Below are 22,407 nucleotides of genomic sequence, written 5' to 3' on the forward strand. Positions count from 1 at the left end.
TTTTTGCATTATCATTATTATTCTGAAACTCTGACTGCATGTGCTGAAAAACTTGAGAAATAATATTTCATAAAAACGTTTAAAATTGCCAGAGAAGTAAGGTAACACCAGTCACAAAAAATCTTTGAACGGTCTTTGAATAAATGAACAAAAAAAAAAAAAAAAAAAAAAATCATTAAGCTGTCATTTATGTGTATTCCAAGTGTAATATAATAATGAGGTCTAAGTTTAAATGTTAGAAAAAGAAATACATTTTAAGACATTTTCTCATACCAAAAGTGGACGTTTCTGTAGAATGACCCAGTTAAAAGATCATTTTTATTTTTTACTTATTCTCCATAAATCATTACTATTGGTCTCCCCTTACGTCTCTGTGTTTTGAAATGTTGAACCAATGAAAAGTATTAAAAATAGCTTGTGACTAAACCTCGTAACTCCATTGGCTCTTCAACTGTCAGTCAAACCTCATAACTCCACCCGCCTCTATCGTGAATGAAGTGCTGCACGCTTTGGAGAGAGATCTCTGCTTGTTTACAATATGAGGGTAAGTAAAGAACTGTTTGTTTGAATAAGTACAGCGTTTTCTTCACTCAAAAAACTCTCTCTATAAAAACTAGTGTTTGAGGAGCGGAGAGAGTGTCTTAGTCTAGCATTTGTCATCGAGTCATAGTCAATAATGTCTGAAATAGTCTGTGTGTAGCAGCTTGTTCTTTAATAGCATGAGATTTTAGGCCAAATGTCAGAAAAACAACAACGGAGTGTCCGCATAGCCACAGTAAACTTTATAATAAGATGATGGAAACGGTAATGCGCCTCAGATACGGCTTTAATGACTGACTTATAGCCCTTATAGCTTAATTTGCTGGTCAAAACCTCATAACTCCATTTGAGCTTCCTTTTGGTCAAATGTTAATAATGGTGACACGTGCAAGTGTCTGACCATATATAAATTCACAAGTTCATGAATGAAGGTTATTTGAGTGAATTGGCCTAATTAAGATTTTGGACACGATGGATTTTAATTCCACGGATTATAATAATAAAAATAATAGGAAGAATAATTGTTCAGAAAGAATAAATCTAACATGTATTAAAGAAAACGTCAAAATTAAGTTAGTAACTTCAATAAATTTTCAGATTCAGTGCGCGCTCACGCGCTCTGCTCACACACGTGACTTTGAAGTGATTCAAATTTTAGTTGCTATAGGGACGCGAGTTATGAATTCTGACTGTATACAAACTCGAACCGATCGCTGTTTGTTGACTGAGAGACGAGGCGAATTCAGAGACATTTTCAGAGCATTTTCAGTGCGGATTTTGAAGCTGTTTGGAGGATTTCAAGGAGACTTTTATTCTAGAAGGAGATCGGAGGATACATAGTTTTATTTTTTGAAGAGTTCATATTATTTCTAAGGACAGTTTTATTTTATTGTTCTTTTCTTATTAGAAGGAGTTTGGTGTTTCATTTACGTTATTTTTTCTTTTCTTTTATTATTTTTTTTTCTTTTTCTTTTCTTTTCTGAGAAGAGTTGTGTTTTATTCTCTTTTTTATATTTTATTTTGTATTGTTTTTATTGCAGTTTGGAGGAGGATGTCGAAGGCTCACAGGGGTGGAAGAGGAGGTGAGTGCCTTAGTTTTTCATTTCTTTATGGTATGATGTTGTACAATGATTGACTTAATGTTAAAGTGTGAGGGAACCCATTTGATCCCACAATTTTCCCAGCTAACATTAGGTGATCACATGTATTTGATTCCATGCATATGAAATAAACTTTTCAATTTGAGTAAATATAGTACCAGTTTGTAATTGACCACTGACATTGATTATTGATTATTATTAAAACATTACTAACTATGTGATGTCTGAAATATTCCAGCCTCCAGATCCAGGAGAGCTTCTTCCTCTCAGACGGCCGGTCAGGAGGTTTGGAGACCCGGTTCTGATGACCGCCATCAGGATCCGCTGCCAGACCCGACCCAGACACTGAGCCAGGAGCTACCTGGATATTTAACTCCTCTGCCCTCGGAGTCTGTTTTTGTGTCCACAGGTCAGGATCACTGGAGGAGGAAGTGGCAGAGCGGCAGCCAGCAGAGCCCAGATGACGGACGTCCATCCACTCCATTTAAAAGACCTGCTACATGGTCTCACAGAGGTCAGAATAAGCTTTTATTAAAGGAGTTGTGGCTCAGTTAATACATTGATTACTGATATTATTAAATAACTGTTTTGGATGTTTGAAATATTCCAGATTCCTCAGCGGGCAGCAGAGGCACGTACAGCGTCTGTTGGAGGAGGAGCGGTGATGGATCGGAGAGCCCAAACGAACAGGGCAGTTGTGGCAAACGCTGTTTGTCCAGGTGCGACAGCCTCGAAGAGTGGATGAACCCTCCGCTGCCAGGTCAAGTTCCTGTCGAGCCAACAGTGACTTTAGAGAGTTGGAGACAGCAGAGGCTTGCCATGGAGTCTCCTCCTGTGAAGAAGAGCTCAACAGGTGAGACTGAAATGAGGCTGGGCCGTGTAAAGTGTACAGATCAATGGTACTTGTGCTGTCTGACACACACCCGAAACACCCGCTTCTCACGCAGCATACGATCCTGAAAACAATTCTGTTTTAAGACTTATTGCACATGAATTGTCAAATACACACAAAGTTGTCAAAATGGCTGTCATGGCAAGTATTGCAGAATTGGTTATGTCATTAATAAGATTTAATAAAAATCAATGTTTATTTAAATATATATATATATATTAAACATATTTTAAGATGTGGCTCATGATCTTTGCCATAACTAGAACTGTGCCACATGTGCCAGAGTTGGCCAAATGAAGCCTGAATGTGTCCTCTTTTTAATGAAAGATCAGATAAATTAAGAAAAATATAGTGATAATTGTGAAATAAAATGACTATTAATATTGTAAAATATGTTTTTGGGACATTTATGCAGGCATTAAGCAGAAGTCAATATAGGAAATATTTCCATTACTTTAGATTTGCAACATTACAGCTAAAAATATCACAGTAAAATATAAGTTATGTCATTCTATCATTGCTTAATTTGAGGTCAGAGATGTTTCTAATAATTGTTTTCCATTATTTTTCTTTTATTTCAGAAAAACCTACAGAAAGGAGGAAGAGGAAAGGATTTCGATCTTTCTTGAAGATGCTGTGGAAGGCCATGAAGAGTCCTTTCAGCTGCTGTTGCCACAGTAGTGCTGGGGATGTTGTGGAGCCTTTTGTCCCTCCAGCAGATCTGGAGTCGTCACCTGATCCTGAGCCGTCACCTGATCACTCCAGAGTCAAGACAAAGAAAGGTAAATCGCCAGTCATTTTTTTCCAACATTATTTTAAACAATATTGTTGTCTTGTTTTCAGAGAATATTAATATTATTTTCTCGCCACAAGCAGAACTGATATTTTCAATACAAAACAATTTTCTAGCAAGCTCATATTTTTCTGTTTGTTTTCAGAGTCCTTTGAGTCTCTCTTTAACGTGGGAGAGATGATTGGATCCGGAGGATTTGGCAGGGTGTACGAGGGGAGACACAAATTTGATGGCAAAAAGGTAAATCTTAGTGAATTGTACAAACATTTTGCTCTTGCATGCATCAAAACATATTGAAGACATTTAACAGATGGTTTAATACTTGGTGCAAGGTCAGCTGCTTGAATACTTTTACCGTTAATGAAATTATTTGTTTTCAGGTTGCCATCAAGCGGATTCGCAAGACTGACAACAACCGTTATCTTGATATTGTAAGTTGGCCGAAACCTGAATGTGTGTTTAGTTGTTTAAGTGCTGATTTCTGTAGTTTATACACCTGTAGGAAGCATTAAGTGTAAATATAATAGACAAATAAGCCTAGAAACACCAAATAACTTTGAGCTGAAAAGGCTCTGTTGAACACATCTACAAAGATCAAAGAAAAGTACATTTAAAAAAATGTTTTCTTCAGATTTTTACCCAACTAACCTTCTGTCGACTACTTTTCTCTAGCCTGGGCATCCCGAACCTCTCGTTACAGAAGTGGCGCTGCTGCTGATGATGAGGCGAGAACCCATCAGCCCCTACGTCATACAACTATACAATTGGTTTGAACATCCTCGAAAGTTCACTCTGGTTATGGAGTTCCCTGAACCCTGCGAGAGCTTGCTGGACTTCATCATTCGTCATCCTCAACTGGACGAAACAACAGCACGGGTCATCATGCGACAGGCTGTGCTGGCAGTACAACACTGCATTGAGCGTGGCGTTTTTCATAATGATGTTCATGTGCAGAACTTCCTGTTGAAGAAGAACACGTTCGAGCTCAAGCTGATAGACTTTGGCTGCGGTCAGCTGTTTAGTAGCGATGGCTACGAGAGCAACGTATACCTCGGTGAGCATTTTGAGAGTGTGGAAACCTGAATGTAGAGACTTACTGATTATTTGACGCTTTTAAAAAAATTCTCAACAATGTGCAAATGTCTGCTCACAGGATTACCGGATTACTGCCCACCTGAAGTCCTCACAGAACCGAGATTCCACGCCGTCGCAGCGAACGTCTGGGCTCTAGGAGTGTTGTTGTACGAGATGGTGAACACGTGTTCTCCTTTTAGGGATGGAATGGGAATCGTACAAGCTAAAGTTACATTTCGGAACTCCAACTTATCCAAAGGTGAGTGAAGAATATTGATAACATTGATCAACGTAAAGCAAAGGCTCTGCACAGAAACTGTTAAAGGTGAAGTATGTAAGATTTTTTCATATATAGCTCAATGTATAGCGAGAGTTTGGGGCGTGGCTACTGTAGCAGGCGGAGTCATGGGAAAATAAATTCAGCTTTAGTTACAGCAGTGAAAGCCAAAACTCGCTGCATTTATAGCATCAAAGATTAAACGGGTCAAAGCGAACAGAGTATTTGTGATTCTACAAAGCAGCTTCAGTATCATACAGCATCTTCATGCACCCGATATATTTTCATAAAGACAAATGCAACACAGCTAAAAGTATTCCTAATATGTTGGACCTGAAACATGCCTTCACGAGAACCGGTAAGAGCTGTTTAATCTGTGGAAGACGCGATGCGCGAAAGGGACGTTTGCAAGGGTTTACGAAAATATGCTTTATTTTGTAATTCCGCTGTAGGTGCCACTAGTGTCGCAGGAACTACATACTTCACTTTTACAGTAAAGATAAGGAACATTTTACATGATATTAATCATGTTGTAGGTGCTGTTTTCATAGATGCCAAGTCACATGGTCATGACTAACCAGCTCTCTCTCCTTATTAAAATTTGTACAGAATGCAGAGATCTGATTAGCCAGTGCCTAACCCGGGATCCAACTAAACGGCCGACATTAGAGCAGATGTTACAAGATAAGTGGATTAGAAATGATCTAGATTGGAGAAGCTCAGGAGATTCACCCCATCAGTGATTTCAGGTGTGAGGAAGTGTAACAGACAGAGTAGGATTATTATCATTTGTCTTCAATTCTGGATGATTTGTAGTGAGATTGTAATTTGTGTTCATTGTAATGTTCTTGTTATAGTCCAGTCGAGTCACCTTCGTTATATGACGCTTTATACAATACAGATTGTTTCAAAGCGGCTTCAAACAGGAAAATAACAGAATCAGTGATGCAAACAGAATTCAGTTCTGTTATAAATTAGCTCTAAAAACATTCATGAGTTGACTTGTTCATATAATCTTTGTACTGGATAGGAAATAACATGCTTGCTGTCCTTGGTGGAGGACTTGAGCTCGAGACTTGACCCGAAGCCTGAAGACCAACCCCAACCTGACAGGAACTCCAGCCGCCACACCAGAGATCAGAGCCTGTCCACGTCTGAGCGAGAACAGAGAGACCGCGAGACATCAGTTCATCACAGACACATTTGCTTTGTTTTTAAGTCAAGACATCTTTATTTATTTAGCACTTTTTTATATGACCAATCTGTATATATGTATATATATATAATCTGTATATGATCCCTTTGAATAAATGCTTTCAATAATTACAAAAGGAGAAACGCTTTTAAACAGTCTGCTCTATTTAAACAGGTGCACCATTCCTTTAAGATCAGTTTCAGTACTAGCACTTAACATTGATTCATTACATTTCATTTCTGCACACAATGCTAATGTAAGGGGGACACTTTATTTCGGTGGTTCACTTTAGACACATCCATACTAACATCTTTATAACTATAAATAACTTTGCAACTACATGTCAACTAACTCTCAGGGTTTTGTTTAATATCTGCTAACACTTTATTTTGATGGTTCCTCAACATTCCTCTGACTATAAGAAGCTTCGCGACTATTTTTCTGTCAACTTATTCGCGCGGCAAATCTTTATAAATTGTCTTTGAACTTGGTTTTCTCGGTTACTCTGTATATTTCTTTGGCATCTCAGTCAAAGAATAATTAGCTGGTGAAGTTGATTTACTTGTTGTAGAGTTAATGAAAGCTATCATGAGCATTGTGATATTTAAAGCAGATGTCAGGAGACCTGGAAATACGTAAATATGTAAGAGATCGCTGTGGAAATACAAACCGGAAGATGCCCTTTGCCCATTTATTTTAGCAATGTTTAATGAATCTATAAAGAATGGCATTTTACCTCCATCTCTTAGACAGGGTGTAATTACCTTAATACCGAAGCCAAATAAGGATACTCTATCTCTAGATGGGTGGAGACCTATAACATTATTAAACACTGCCAAACTGTTTTCTCTTATTTTTGCCAGCAGCAGGCTGAAATTAGGTTTGGATTCCAATTGATCAGTCTCAGTCAGGTTGAAAGGGAGGCATATATGCAACAATATTGGTCTTATTCTTGATTTTATTGATTACAGTCACCTTCTTCATGATGTCAACCTAATACTATTTATTGACTTTAATAAAGCCTTTGATACAGTGGAGCACAAATTCATGTTTGCAACATTAGAATACTTTAAATTTTTTAGAAAGGCAATCACAACCCTGTACACAGAATGTAGCAGCTCTGTTAAAATGATTAATGGGACTTCTGGTAGGTTTTTTCTCTCTGGGGCATTAGACAGGGCTGTCCAATCTCTCCGTTTCTTTTTCTGCTCATCACACAGGTTCTTTCTTGTTACGTAAATATGAATTTCTTTCAAGATTTTTGGCACAACACTCTTTTAAAAAAAACTGCTGCAGAGGTTAGCAAAGCGATTGGTACCATAAATAATTTCTCTAAGGTATCTGGTCTCAACCTTAATGTTAGCAAATGTGAGATATTTCCACTTAAAAGTGTTAACTTTGATGAAATTGATGGAATCCCTGTTGAGGAGGTAGTCGCATATCTTGGTGTCAAACTTTGTAAAGATGAATCTTATGGTCATTCTCTTAACTTTCATCCAATTCTCAACAGTACAAAAAGAAAATTGAACTCTTGGTCGCACAGAGATTTGTCCATTTATGGTCGTGTCTTACTGTCTAAATCTGAAGGTTTGTCAAGATCTGCATATGTCTCCCAAGCTCTATTTGTACCTAAGACATTATACCAAAGAGTTTGACAAGTTAATTTTTTGATTTTGTTTGGAAAAACAAACCTCATTATTTAAAGAAAAATATATTATGCATTCCATATGATCAGGGTGGTTTAAATGTTGTTGATTTTACAACTTTGAATAGCACATAAATTGGTTAAAATATTTTCCCTAACCATTTATTTAAACAACTTGGTGGTATAATTTTTTTTTTCTTAGATGCAGTTTTGATATTAACAAAATGCCTCTCAAATTATCGAATTTTCACAGGCAAGTCCTTTAACGTGGTGTCTGGCTTTTAAGCACAACTTCTCTCCTCGCTCGTTTTTTATATGGAATAACAAGTATATCACACACCAAAAAAAAATCTTTATTTTTTAGACATTGGTTTGAGTCTGATATTATTAGTTCGTCACTTGTTGAATTCTGATGGCCGGTTTCTGAGTATTAATGAACTATGTCTTAAATTTAAGTGTCATATTTCTGTTAAAGAATATTGTATTGCCTTTAATTCTATTTCTGCCAAAGTTCTATCTCTATTCAGAAATCAGGGTACTTGGTGTAACACTGTAGGGAGTACAGTCTCTAAATATTTGTTTTTAGATCAACTTGATTTAATTAATGATAAATGCAGTAACCAATCGATTAGATCTCTTTTTGTTAATATCTCTTCTCCTCCATCTAAATTTGTTTGGATTAATGTTTCCTTCATTTGAGTGGGAAAAGTTTTGGGGAGTTCTTAGTCGGTATTGTGTAACAAATAAAACCAAAGAAGTGTCATTTAAAATTGCTCACAGAATATATCCTGTGAAAGAACCATTAGAGCGTTTTAATCTGGATATTGATTACAATTGCTCTTTTTGTAATTGTGAAAGAGAGTCTATTGTGCATTTCTTTTTTGAATGTGCCTGTTCATCTTTCTTTTGGTATGAGATGTCACAATTTCTAAGTGTTAAAATGAATTGCAACCTAGTCTTAAATTTGTCCTCTGTTTTACTTCATTCACATGAATATGACTTTTCCAAAAGTATAATATATATACTGTCGATTTGTTTTTGTTATTGGGAACATTTTTCATTCATCAATCTAAATGGAATAACTCGAAAGCCAATTTTGCTCATTTTCAAACAGTCTTTAAAGGTTATTTAGAATAAAGTTTTCAAAAAACCGAAAAGCCCAAAGAACTGTATATTTGCTAAATGAATTTAACAGATGTTTGTGATCCCCTTTTATTTATTTATTTATTTTTTATTTTAACTATTGTTCTTTCATTGTATACTTGAAAAATGTGGAAATGTGTGAAATTGTGTTGCTATTGAATTCTGTAATTTTGAAAGTTTCATAAAAAATCTAAATCAAAAAAATAAAAACCGGAAGACAAAAGACAACGAGCGCAGCGCTGAAAAGGGGCGGGGCTACATGAGGCAGAAGGACATGCGAAAATAAGCAGAAACATTTATAGTGTGTAGTTGTAGTTAAAAGATTCAAAACATTAATTCATATGGTCGCTTTCATGCAGAAACCTGGTATCTACAAATTTCGTGAAAAAAAAAAAAATTTCTCCATAAATCATTACGTCTCTGTGTTTTGAAATGTTTAACCAATGAAAAGTATTAAAAAGAGCTTGTGACTAAACCTCGTAACTCCATTGGCTCTTCAAACTGTCAGTCAAACCCCATAACTCCACCCGCCCCTATCGTGAATGAAGTGCTGTTTACAATATGAGGGTAAATAAAGAACTGTTTGTTTGAATAAGTACAGCGTTTTCTTCACTCAAAAAACTCTCTCTATAAAAACTAGTGTTTGAGGAGCGGAGAGAGTGTCTTAGTCTAGCATTTGTCATCGAGTCATAGTCAATAATGTCTGAAGTCTGTGCGTAGCAGCTTATTCTTTAATAGCATGAGATTTTAGGCCAAATGTCAGAAAACAACAACAACTGAGTGTCCGCATAGCTACAGTAAACTTTATAATAAGATGATGGAAACGGTAATGCGCCTCAGATGCGGCTTTAATGACGGACAAAGCGTCTCTGACAATCTCCGAAATTCGACCTCATAACTCTTTTGAGCTTCATTTTGGTCAAATGTTAATAATGGTGACACGTGCAAGTGTCTGACCATATATAAATTCATATGTTCATGAATGGAGGTTATTTGCTGTTTTGTAACTTTGAACTTGAAACTGCGCTGCGTTTTTCTTTTCTGATAATTTGGCGTACAGTTTTCATGAAGGCTTGGACATTTCTGGCCTCATCATGCACTTTAGACAGAAGCAATGATTATGAGATCCATTTGCCTTGAGAAGTGACGCTTTTGCTCAATTATGAATAGGCCTAATAAAGATTTTGGACAGGATGGATTTTAATTCCACGGATTATAATAATAATAGGAATAATAATTGTTAAGAAAGAATAAATCTAACATGTATTAAAGAAAACGTCAAAATTAAGTTAGTAACTTCAATAAATTTTCAGATTCAATGCGCGCTCACGCGCTCTGCTCACACACGTGACTTTGAAGTGATTCAAATTTTAGTTGCTATAGGGACGCGAGTTATGAATTCTGACTGTATACAAACTCGAACCGATCGCTGTTTGTTGACTGAGAGACGAGGCGAATTCAGAGACTTTTGCAGAGCATTTTCAGTGCGGATTTTGAAGCTGTTTGGAGGATTTCAAGGAGACTTTTATTCTAGAAGGAGATCGGAGGATACATAGTTTTATTTTTTGAAGAGTTCATATTATTTCTAAGGACAGTTTTATTTTATTGTTCTTTTCTTATTAGAAGGAGTTTGGTGTTTCATTTACGTTATTTTTTCTTTTCTTTTATTATTATTTTTTTTTTCTTTTTCTTTTTTTTTGAGGTGGGGTATTTCTGAGGAGAGTTGTGTTTTATTCTCTTTTTTATATTTTATTTTGTATTGTTTTTATTGCAGTTTGGAGGAGGATGTCGAAGGCTCACAGGGGTGGAAGAGGAGGTGAGTGCCTTAGTTTTTCATTTCTTTATGGTATGATGTTGTACAATGATTGACTTAATGTGAAAGTGTGAGGGAACCCATTTGATCCCACAATTTTCCCAGCTAACATTAGGTGATCACATGTATTTGATTCCATGCATATGAAATAAACTTTTCAATTTGAGTAAATATAGTACCAGTTTGTAATTGACCACTGACATTGATTATTGATTATTATTAAAACATTACTAACTATGTGATGTCTGAAATATTCCAGCCTCCAGATCCAGGAGAGCTTCTTCCTCTCAGACGGCCGGTCAGGAGGTTTGGAGACCCGGTTCTGATGACCGCCATCAGGATCCGCTGCCAGACCCGACCCAGACACTGAGCCAGGAGCTACCTGGATATTTAACTCCTCTGCCCTCGGAGTCTGTTTTTGTGTCCACAGGTCAGGATCACTGGAGGAGGAAGTGGCAGAGCGGCAGCCAGCAGAGCCCAGATGACGGACGTCCATCCACTCCATTTAAAAGACCTGCTACATGGTCTCACAGAGGTCAGAATAAGCTTTTATTAAAGGAGTTGTGGCTCAGTTAATACATTGATTACTGATATTATTAAATAACAGTTTTGGATGTTTGAAATATTCCAGATTCCTCAGCGGGCATCATGTCCACATCATCTTTGTCCCTCTCTGAGGACAATGTAAAGAGGCGGTTCTGTAGAGAGTCATTAAGCCTGAGCAGCAGAGGCACGTACAGCGTCTGTTGGAGGAGGAGCGGTGATGGATCGGAGAGCCCAAACGAACAGGGCAGTTGTGGCAAACGCTGTTTGTCCAGGTGCGACAGCCTCGAAGAGTGGATGAACCCTCCGCTGCCAGGTCAAGTTCCTGTCGAGCCAACAGTGACTTTAGAGAGTTGGAGACAGCAGAGGCTTGCCATGGAGTCTCCTCCTGTGAACAAGAGCTCAACAGGTGAGACTGAAATGAGGCTGGGCCGTGTAAAGTGTACAGATCAATGGTACTTGTGCTGTCTGACACACACCCGAAACACCCGCTTCTCACGCAGCATACGATCCTGAAAACAATTCTGTTTTACGACTTATTGCACATGAATTGTCAAATACACACAAAGTTGTCAAAATGGCTGTCATGGCAAGTATTGCAGAATTGGTTATGTCATTAATAAGATTTAATAAAAATCAATGTTTATTTAAATATATATATATTAAATATATTTTAAGATGTGGCCCATGATCTTTGCCATAACTAGAACTGTGCCACATGTGCCAGAGTTGGCCAAATGAAGCCTGAATGTGTCCTCTTTTTAATGAAAGATCAGATAAATTAAGAAAAATATAGTGATAATTGTGAAATAAAATGACTATTAATATTGTAAAATATGATTTTGGGACATTTATGCAGGCATTAAGCAGAAGTCAATATAGGAAATATTTCCATTACTTTAGATTTGCAAAATTACAGCTAAAAATATCACAGTAAAATATAAGTTATGTCATTCTATCATTGCTTAATTTGAGGTCAGAGATGTTTCTAATAATTGTTTTCCATTATTTTTCTTTTATTTCAGAAAAACCTACAGAAAGGAGGAAGAGGAAAGGATTTCGATCTTTCTTGAAGATGCTGTGGAAGGCCATGAAGAGTCCTTTCAGCTGCTGTTGCCACAGTAGTGCTGGGGATGTTGTGGAGCCTTTTGTCCCTCCAGCAGATCTGGAGTCGTCACCTGATCCTGAGCCGTCACCTGATCACTCCAGAGTCAAGACAAAGAAAGGTAAATCGCCAGTCATTTTTTTCCAACATTATTTTAAACAGTATTGTTGTCTTGTTTTCAGAGAATATTAATATTATTTTCTCGCCACAAGCAGAACTGATATTTTCAATACAAAACAATTTTCTAGCAAGCTCATATTTTTCTGTTTGTTTTCAGAGTCCTTTGAGTCTCTCTTTAACGTGGGAGAGATGATTGGATCCGGAGGATTTGGCAGGGTGTACGAGGGGAGACGCAAATTTGATGGCAAAAAGGTAAATCTTAGTGAATTGTACAAACATTTTGCTCTTGCATGCATCAAAACATATTGAAGACATTTAACAGATGGTTTAATACTTGGTGCAAGGTCAGCTGCTTGAATACTTTTACCGTTAATGAAATTATTTGTTTTCAGGTTGCCATCAAGCGGATTCGCAAGACTGACAACAACCGTTATCTTGATATTGTAAGTTGGCCGAAACCTGAATGTGTGTTTAGTTGTTTAAGTGCTGATTTCTGTAGTTTATACACCTGTAGGAAGCATTAGGTGTAAATATAATAGACAAATAAGCCTAGAAACACCAAATAACTTTGAGCTGAAAAGGCTCTGTTGAACACATCTACAAAGATCAAAGAAAAGTACATTTAAAAAAATGTTTTCTTCAGATTTTTACCCAACTAACCTTCTGTCTACTACTTTTCTCTAGCCTGGGCATCCCGAACCTCTCGTTACAGAAGTGGCGCTGCTGCTGATGATGAGGCGAGAACCCATCAGCCCCTACGTCATACAACTATACAATTGGTTTGAACATCCTCGAAAGTTCACTCTGGTTATGGAGTTCCCTGAACCCTGCGAGAGCTTGCTGGACTTCATCATTCGTCATCCTCAACTGGACGAAACAACAGCACGGGTCATCATGCGACAGGCTGTGCTGGCAGTACAACACTGCATTGAGCGTGGCGTTTTTCATAATGATGTTCATGTGCAGAACTTCCTGTTGAAGAAGAACACGTTCGAGCTCAAGCTGATAGACTTTGGCTGCGGTCAGCTGTTTAGTAGCGATGGCTACGAGAGCAACGTATACCTCGGTGAGCATTTTGAGAGTGTGGAAACCTGAATGTAGAGACTTACTGATTATTTGACGCTTTTAAAAAAAATTCTCAACAATGTGCAAATGTCTGCTCACAGGATTACCGGATTACTGCCCACCTGAAGTCCTCACAGAACCGAGATTCCACGCCGTCGCAGCGAACGTCTGGGCTCTAGGAGTGTTGTTGTACGAGATGGTGAACACGTGTTCTCCTTTTAGGGATGGAATGGGAATCGTACAAGCTAAAGTTACATTTCGGAACTCCAACTTATCCAAAGGTGAGTGAATAATATTGATAACATTGATCAACGTAAAGCAAAGGCTCTGCACAGAAACTGTTAAAGGTGAAGTATGTAAGATTTTTTCATATATAGCTCAATGTATAGCGAGAGTTTGGGGCGTGGCTACTGTAGCAGGCGGAGTCATGGGAAAATAAATTCAGCTTTAGTTACAGCAGTGAAAGCCAAAACTCGCTGCATTTATAGCATCAAAGATTAAACGGGTCAAAGCGAACAGAGTATTTGTGATTCTACAAAGCAGCTTCAGTATCATACAGCATCTTCATGCACCCGATATATTTTCATAAAGACAAATGCAACACAGCTAAAAGTATTCCTAATATGTTGGACCTGAAACATGCCTTCACGAGAACCGGTAAGAGCTGTTTAATCTGTGGAAGACGCGATGCGCGAAAGGGACGTTTGCAAGGGTTTACGAAAATATGCTTTATTTTGTAATTCCGCTGTAGGTGCCACTAGTGTCGCAGGAACTACATACTTCACTTTTACAGTAAAGATAAGGAACATTTTACATGATATTAATCATGTTGTAGGTGCTGTTTTCATAGATGCCAAGTCACATGGTCATGACTAACCAGCTCTCTCTCCTTATTAAAATTTGTACAGAATGCAGAGATCTGATTAGCCAGTGCCTAACCCGGGATCCAACTAAACGGCCGACATTAGAGCAGATGTTACAAGATAAGTGGATTAGAAATGATCTAGATTGGAGAAGCTCAGGAGATTCACCCCATCAGTGATTTCAGGTGTGAGGAAGTGTAACAGACAGAGTAGGATTATTATCATTTGTCTTCAATTCTGGATGATTTGTAGTGAGATTGTAATTTGTGTTCATTGTAATGTTCTTGTTATAGTCCAGTCGAGTCACCTTCGTTATATGACGCTTTATACAATACAGATTGTTTCAAAGCGGCTTCAAACAGGAAAATAACAGAATCAGTGATGCAAACAGAATTCAGTTCTGTTATAAATTAGCTCTAAAAACATTCATGAGTTGACTTGTTCATATAATCTTTGTATTGGATAGGAAATAACATGCTTGCTGTCCTTGGTGGAGGACTTGAGCTCGAGACTTGACCCGAAGCCTGAAGACCAACCCCAACCTGACAGGAACTCCAGCCGCCACACCAGAGATCAGAGCCTGTCCACGTCTGAGCGAGAACAGAGAGACCGCGAGACATCAGTTCATCACAGACACATTTGCTTTGTTTTTAAGTCAAGACATCTTTATTTATTTAGCACTTTTTTATATGACCAATCTGTATATATGTATATATATATATATATATATATATATAATCTGTATATGATCCCTTTGAATAAATGCTTTCAATAATTACAAAAGGAGAAACGCTTTTAAACAGTCTGCTCTATTTAAACAGGTGCACCATTCCTTTAAGATCAGTTTCAGTACTAGCACTTAACATTGATTCATTACATTTGATTTCTGCACACAATGCTAATGTAAGGGGGACACTTTATTTCGGTGGTTCACTTTAGACACATCGATACTAACATCTTTATAACTATAAATAACTTTGCAACTACATGTCAACTAACTCTCAGGGTTTTGTTTAATATCTGCTAACACTTTATTTTGATGGTTCCTCAACAGATGTTCTACTGACTACAAGTATATTTGCAACTACAATGTTTAAAGGTGCAATGTGTAAATTTTAGGAGGATCTATTGACAGAACTGCAATATAATATACATAACTATGTTTTCAGTGGTCTATAAAGACCTTTCATAATGAACCGTTATGGCTCATTCTAAGGTAATAAAAACATTTCTATCATACACCGCAGGTCCCCTGACAGGTTAAGTCGCTTTTGCGCCAGCATGTTTCTACAGTAAGCCCTAAACAGACAAACTGCTCTACAGAGCGGCATTTGCTTGACTGGCTATTCTCTTCTGTCTCAGACATGACATGTTTGTCCTGTATTGGCCACCGTAGCTTCTCTATATTACAATTTGCAACCTCATCACTAGATACCACTAAAATTTACACACTGCATCTTTAAAGGGTTCACCGAAAAATGAAAATTCTGTCATTCACCCTCATGTTGTTCCACACCCGTAAGATCTTCGTTCATCTTCGGAACACAAATTAAGTTAATTTTGATAAAATCCGATGTCTCTGTGAGGCCTCCATTGACAGCAAGATAATTAACACTTTCAATGCCCAGAAAGCTACTAAAGACATATTTAAAGGTGCTAAAGAGGATCTTTTCGTCGACTGAGAAACCAAAGACTGTTAGTGAGTTTTTGAAATGAGCGCATGCGTAAGAACAACCGCCCTCCTTCACAGCTCATTTCAAGGGAACGCCTCCCAAAACTCGTGCACGAGTATTGGAACACGAGTGTTTACCACCGGCATTCGCTGTGTAAGTGTTAGTGGATTCATTATGTCGGACTCACCGCAGGTAACACATAATCTGCAGTTGTTACTCCTGTCCAGACAGGTCCAAACTCCAGACAGGTTTACATGTGTCTCAAGTTCTGGAGCATCGAGCCGTGCACGTTCTGCAAGGAACGTCACGGCAGTGATTGACATGCCAGAGTGCCCAATCCGCGCACGTCTTTCACAAGGAACGTCATGGCAGCAATTGACAAGCCAGAGGGCCAATCCGCGCACGTCTCTCACAAGGAACGTCACAGCAGTGATTGACAAGCCAGAGGCCAATCGTTTACGCGATGATTGCGTAAACGATTGGCTGATGTTTTTAAGGCCCTACCTCGTGCACAGATGATGTATATTAATATTATTCCTTTCAGTGCACCTAATAAATAATCTTTTATCAGTTAGTAAAGACAGTTTCAATTAATATTGCAAAAATGTATAAAACAAAACATCCTCTTCAGCACCTTTAAATCAGTTCATGTGACTACAGTGGTTCAACCTTAATGTTTTGAAGTGACGAGAATACTTTTTGTGCACCAAAAAAAACAAAATAATTTTTTTCAACAATATCTAGTGATAGTGTGATTTCAAAACACTGTTTCATGAAGCTTCGAAGCTTTACAAATCTTTTATTTCGAATCAGTGGTTCGGAGCATGTATCAAACCACCAAACTGCTGTTTTAAATATGTCTTTAGTACCTTTCTGGGCATTTTAAAGTGTTAATTATCTTGCTGGCAATGCACGCCTCACTGAGACATCAGATTTTCATCAAAAATATCTTAATTTGTGTTCAGAAGATGAACGAAGGTCTTACAGGTGTGGAATGACATGAGGGTGAGTACTTAATGACAGAATTTTCATTTTTGGGTAAACTAACCCTTTATTTATTTAAAAAATACAGTGACTAGTGTGACATAGGCAACACATTTATTTTGCCCATGCATGTCACAATATGTGGGGGAAATATGTAGGTTTAACTCATCATTCAACAAAAATAGAAAGGTAATGGAGAATGGAGATTTTGATATCATCATGACAAATGTGATGTAAACTGATTTAATGCAATCAACAGTCTAATACATATAATGTATGCAACATAAATGTAATATTAACCTCTTATTTAGATTAAATGCTTTAGTGTTTTATCAAGTTGTGTAGGAGAATCACAATTGATGAAAGAAAGCTGAATCTCTCCTCTTGCTGTCAGTGAAGTTGCTGGTCTGTACACTATACTGATCTACACTTTACATCAGCATTAATTTGTAAAGTTGGTCTAAATAAATAAAGCATTTTAACATATCTGGGGCCGTATTCACAAAACATTTTAAGGCTAAAAGTAGCTCCTACACTGTTAGCGATTTCTGTAAATACCACAGTATTTTACTGTAATATGAACTGTATTTTACTGTAAAACAGATATACAGTATGTTACTGTATTTTAAAGTTGCATTATGGGAAATATCCCATTGGCGCCAATAAAATACAGTATTTTTCATTTACTGTAAACTGAAATACAGTAAAAACAAATGAGCGCGAAAACTGACCAATCACAGAGAGGCTTATGTCTCCGCTTGGAGAAAGAAGAAAAGGAAGACAGCGATGCAAGAACCTGGCAGCTGCAAAGGTGTGTACAAATATTCCTGCTTTTTCTTAACATAATTTGTATTTTTGGTTTAACTAAAAAAAAGAAAGAAAAAAGAACAAAATATGCAGCCACGTGAAGTCACGTCACACTTGACGGTGTAAAGAGAGAGCCTTGTGACACTCGTCTGGGAAACTCGTTTTAGTTTGACGAAAACTTAACTTCTGTGTAACTTTTCTGTGTAAAAATGAATATTTCTCTTTTCTTTCCTTTTTAAAGAACGTTTCACCATCGAAGTAGGGCCTATGAACATTAACTGGTTTCTGTCTTGGGTTTGACTCGACTACGTTGGGAGCAGGTGAGTGTTCATTTGAACTGTGACGAGCTTTTGTGGGTTTAAAGCATAGGTTTAAAGTCAGTCGTTTCGTTGTGATTTGTAATTAATATATAATTGTTTGGCTTTAACTTATTGCCCCATATGAATGTACAGCATGCATTTATTGCAAGAGTAAAACCCGCAATATTAGTATGCAAACACTGTGGCGTCTTTGTGAAGACATTATACGCCGTTATTAATCATGCCAAAAAGCACAAAAACATGGCGAACTCCAGTTTTTCGTGTGCAGTTTCTGAATGGCCATGCTCGTTCCAAAGCCTCTCCGCACTACGTTGCACATGTAACGTTAGTGCAAACACAACAAGCCCACAAAAATAACGAACAGATCTGAACAACACGATATGAATTGTAAATGCGGTGTTGTTTATGGCTGTACATTCATGTCGACTAACGTTAAATTCGCCAGTATCTGTGGACGCCTAAAATGGCACATTTGAGGTGGTAAAAGTTGAATGTCCGACTGCTGGCAGTAATAAGTATTTTTACAGCACACCTGTAAAATACTTTTATTTGTCACCATTTTCAGCACACCTCAGAAGAAAGCATAAATATGATTTTGAGATCTATCTGTGCAGTTAAAAATTAAACTTCTGTTATTAATACATGACTTTTGTTCAGAAATTAAGATATTTTTAACATCTTATCATTTTTGTCCAGCCACTTAAAGTCCACTCAACCAAAATATTCCAGTTCAAATAGTGCATAAAGACATATTAAAATCAATCCATATGATTTTAGACTTTTATTCACATATAAACATTGGTCATCCAAATACATAGCACATAAATACAGTATACAGATTCTCAAATTTGAGAATCAATTATGTGTCTTACTAAACCTCTCAAATCATATGGATTACTTTTACAATGCCTTTATTTACTTGACACTAAAAAATTTTGGTTGACTGGATAGACAAAAATGAAAAGAGAAGAATATGAATTAATTTGTGTTCTGTAAATGAATCAGAGTCTTATGGGTTTGTAACAAAATAAGGGTAGATGATGACATAATTTTCATTTTTGTCTTAATGTTTAAAACGTTTTTACACATCAAATGATTTAATGAATTTTTTCTTTTATGTAAAGGTTCATTGTGATGATTAACCCCGACAGCAAGTTCTCCTCAAAGTTCCAGTTCAGCAAAAGAAGTGGGAAGATGGTGCAAAGGAAGAACTCTGGCCTGAACCCTCATGTATCCTCCTGTATTAAAGGGTTTGTTCACCCAAAGATTTAAATGATCTCATAATTTACTCATCCTCAAGCCATTAGTTGTATATAACTTTCTTCTTTCAGCCAAATACAAACAGAGTTATATTAAAAAATATCTTGGCTCTTCAAAGCTTTATAATGGGTTTAAATGGTACCATGGTTTTTGAAGCCCAAAAAAGCACATCCATCCATCATAAAAAAAAATCCACATGGCTCCTGTAGGTTAATAAAGACCTTCTGAAGGGAATTGATGGGTTTTTGTAAGAAAAATATCCATGTTTATAACTTTACACACTTTAATAACTAGCTTCCAGTAACGTCCGTACGTGAGTAGTTTTGTTCTTTCGTCTGTGCTTCCGCGTTCGCCAATACCAATACACTCTTCCACCAGAATTGACTTGTGTACGACTGTTACCCGAGGCCAGTCATAGCTTATAAAGTTATAAATATTTATATTTTTCTAACAAAAACGTATGCCTTTGCTTCAGAAGGCCTTTATTAACCCCCTGGAGTCGTATGGATTTCTTTTATGATAGATGAATGCACTTTTTGGGCATCAAAAAACAAGGTACCAATTACTCTGATTATAAAGTTTATAGAGCCAGGATATTATTTTAATATAACTCCATATATGTTTGGTTGAAACAAAGTCATATACACCTAGGATGGCTTGATTATATTGAGTAAATTATGGGATTATTTTCAACCCTTTAAGGAGTTTCTGGTAAAATATTCATCTGGCAAAACGATTAAATGGTTAGTTCACCCAAAAATTTCTGTCATTAATTAGTCACCCATATGTTATTCCACACCCATAAGACCTTTTTTCATCTTCAGAACACAAATTAAGATATTTTTAATGAAATCTACATAGTTTCTCACCCTCCAGTGACTGCTACTCAACAACCACATTCAAGGTCAAGAACAGCTAGAAAGACATCATTAAAGTAATCCATGTGAGTCAGTGGTTTAACATCAGTTTTATGAAGCGACGCAACTGCTTTGCGCAAATAAACAAAAATTACCGCTTTATTTTCAAAATAATATTATTCAAAGCACGTTCACGGAATTACATCAGCTCTCGAGTCAACATGCCTCATGGTGCTCTCTTTACTCGTTTGCAGGTCAAAACTTTTGTAAGTAAAGTGGTAAATTATATTTGTTTGGTTTTTTTTGCACATAAAGCACTCCTCACCACTGGAGGAGTCACATGGATTACTTTAATGATGTCTGTACAACCGTTCTGGACTTTGAATGTGGTAGTCGCGTAGCTGTCAATGTATGAACAGCAAGCTCTCAGATTTATTCAAAAAGACCTTAATTTGTGTTCCGAATATGAACGAAGGTCACGCGGGTTTGGAACAACATAAGAGGGAGTAAATTATGAGAGAATTTTCCCTTTTGGCTGAACTAACCCTTTAAACTATAAGAGCAAACACATTCCACTGTGGAGAGTTATTTTAAATTTGTAAGTTTTTAAAATTGTTCTTCTGAATTTGTTCATTAATTGTTTTAAAATGCTGTAATATTAAACTTTTATGTATAAATGTTACTGCAGGCCTGGGAATATCAGAGTTTGTGAAGAAAACTGAAAGTTCAATCTGCAAGAATATTAAAATGTAATTTAAAGTATTACAATTGAACAATTAAAAACAAAATTATAAACATTATACAGTTGTCATTGTCTTTTTATTATTTACTGAGACCTGTTAAAATATAGTAATTTACAATTTGTACAGCTTTATAGTAAATAGAAACAGTGGACAACGAATTACAGGAAATTTTACAGTATAAAGTTATATTTTTTGATTGTATTAAAATATACTTCTAGAGAAAAGACCCTAAAATTATTGTATTCTTTACAGCAAAAAATACTATACTGTAAATATGTTTACAGCAAGTTAAATGGTACTGTAAATACATTTACAGCAATTTAAATGGTACTGTAAATATGAATACAGTATAATTTACAGTAAGTTACTGGCGAACTGCTGCCAGTAAGTTACTGTAAATTCTACAGGAAATTTTTTACAGTGTAACTTACCGATTTAGGAGAAACTCTTAAAAATAATGGGTGTGTCAGTCCTAATTTTAGGAGTCCTAAATTTTTGCTCTAAGAGTATTTCACAAAACATTTTAGCGCTAAAACTAGCTCCTAAATCTGTGAAACATTAGGAGTAGTCAAGAGGACTCCTTACTAAGACCAAATCACAAACAGTCCTAATCCACCCAAAGACACTGTACACCATGAGGCAGTAGCGATAGAGCCTTAGGTGCTGAACTTTTTCTTTATAAATGCAATACATTTTGATTTATAGATTTGAATCTACGATGAAACGACAAAAAAAAAAACAAAAACAAAAAATTTAACAAATAAGCGTGTTTGGTGTGCTGTGCAAGGGGATCGAGCTTGGAACTTAGCCCAAACCCAAAGTTTGAATATGACTGTTTGAATATGTTTCTCCCAAACTTTGTTTATAAAACAAATTTATAATTTGTCGCTTGAATTCTGCATTCTCTTGAGATGCAGACACCCAAGAAGCGGAAAATTAATTATATATACTAGTTTAATTAGTGACACTTAGCCTATTTTAAAACCTTTATGGCAACAATGGCAACATTTTATTTTGACTTTTTTATTACAAATATTTATTTGAATAGGGCACATTTGTATTTTAAAACCATTACTTTAATATGGAAACATGACACGTCATTCTACAATATTTCTATGATTAAATCGCTGACTCCTCAACCATCAGCCAATCACTGTGTGTATACTTCATAGCAATGAGGTCAACCCCTTACTCTTAGCTTAAGACTTCTCTCTATTCCTTAGTAAAAGTTTGTCTCAGCAGCTTTGTGAATAGGTTTTAAGATAAACCTCTTAGCTAAGAACTTTTATTGCTATTTAGGAGAACTCTTAGTGGTAAGATAAAATGTTTTGTGAATACGGCCCCTGATGTTATAAGTCATCACTCTGAGACAAGTAACTGAAATGATTGTTCAGTAGGGGGCGCCCTTAATTCATCTTTCTATAGATGCCAAAGAAACACAAGTTTATAAAAATACGTTCTTGTGTGTCTCCCAACCTGTTTGTTTGGCATATATGTGGTTTTAGGTCATGCCTATTGTTGCTTCTCTCAACTACTTGAGACTGCCCGAAACTGCTGCTTTTAAAAAAACTTCAAAATTGCAAGATTTAAATGCA

General features: G+C 36.6%; 2 protein-coding genes and 1 long non-coding RNA gene across 8 annotated transcripts; all 3 read left to right on the top strand.

Moving 5' to 3' along the window:
- The first annotated feature begins 477 nt into the window (after window positions 1–477).
- Window positions 478–6,010, top strand: LOC125258515 (aurora kinase A-like). 3 transcript variants are annotated; one of them, XM_048175499.1, is made up of 11 exons: window positions 478–544; window positions 1,581–1,622; window positions 1,879–2,154; window positions 2,251–2,493; window positions 3,114–3,314; window positions 3,471–3,565; window positions 3,706–3,756; window positions 3,998–4,379; window positions 4,479–4,658; window positions 5,286–5,425; window positions 5,707–6,010. In XM_048175499.1, exons 1-10 carry the CDS (start codon window positions 493–495, stop codon window positions 5,417–5,419), a joined length of 1,656 nt encoding a protein of 551 aa, XP_048031456.1. In that variant the 5' UTR covers window positions 478–492; the 3' UTR covers window positions 5,420–5,425; window positions 5,707–6,010. The 3 variants fall into 3 exon arrangements, with proteins under 3 accessions (XP_048031456.1, XP_048031455.1, XP_048031457.1); XM_048175498.1 differs by having other exon boundaries at window positions 5,286–5,399; XM_048175500.1 differs by lacking the exon at window positions 5,286–5,425.
- A 3,170-nt stretch (window positions 6,011–9,180) lies between these two features.
- Window positions 9,181–14,874, top strand: LOC125258473 (aurora kinase A-like). 4 transcript variants are annotated; one of them, XM_048175426.1, is made up of 11 exons: window positions 9,181–9,226; window positions 10,434–10,475; window positions 10,732–11,007; window positions 11,104–11,424; window positions 12,041–12,241; window positions 12,398–12,492; window positions 12,633–12,683; window positions 12,925–13,306; window positions 13,407–13,586; window positions 14,214–14,353; window positions 14,635–14,874. In XM_048175426.1, the coding sequence occupies exons 1-10, from the start codon at window positions 9,202–9,204 to the stop codon at window positions 14,345–14,347; spliced, it is 1,707 nt and encodes a 568-aa protein (XP_048031383.1). In that variant the 5' UTR covers window positions 9,181–9,201; the 3' UTR covers window positions 14,348–14,353; window positions 14,635–14,874. The 4 variants fall into 4 exon arrangements, with proteins under 4 accessions (XP_048031383.1, XP_048031382.1, XP_048031385.1 ...); XM_048175425.1 differs by having other exon boundaries at window positions 14,214–14,327; XM_048175428.1 differs by lacking the exon at window positions 14,214–14,353.
- Window positions 14,875–17,400: 2,526 nt separating this feature from the next.
- On the top strand, window positions 17,401–19,320 carry LOC125258416. Its single transcript, XR_007182609.1, has 3 exons — window positions 17,401–17,636; window positions 17,874–17,952; window positions 19,077–19,320. It is a non-coding gene; the product is annotated as an uncharacterized LOC125258416 (long non-coding RNA).
- The last annotated feature ends 3,087 nt before the right edge of the window (window positions 19,321–22,407 follow it).

The sequence above is a fragment of the Megalobrama amblycephala genome, linkage group LG22 (assembly GCF_018812025.1).
Source record: "Megalobrama amblycephala isolate DHTTF-2021 linkage group LG22, ASM1881202v1, whole genome shotgun sequence".
Classification (NCBI taxonomy): Eukaryota; Metazoa; Chordata; class Actinopteri; order Cypriniformes; family Xenocyprididae; genus Megalobrama; species Megalobrama amblycephala.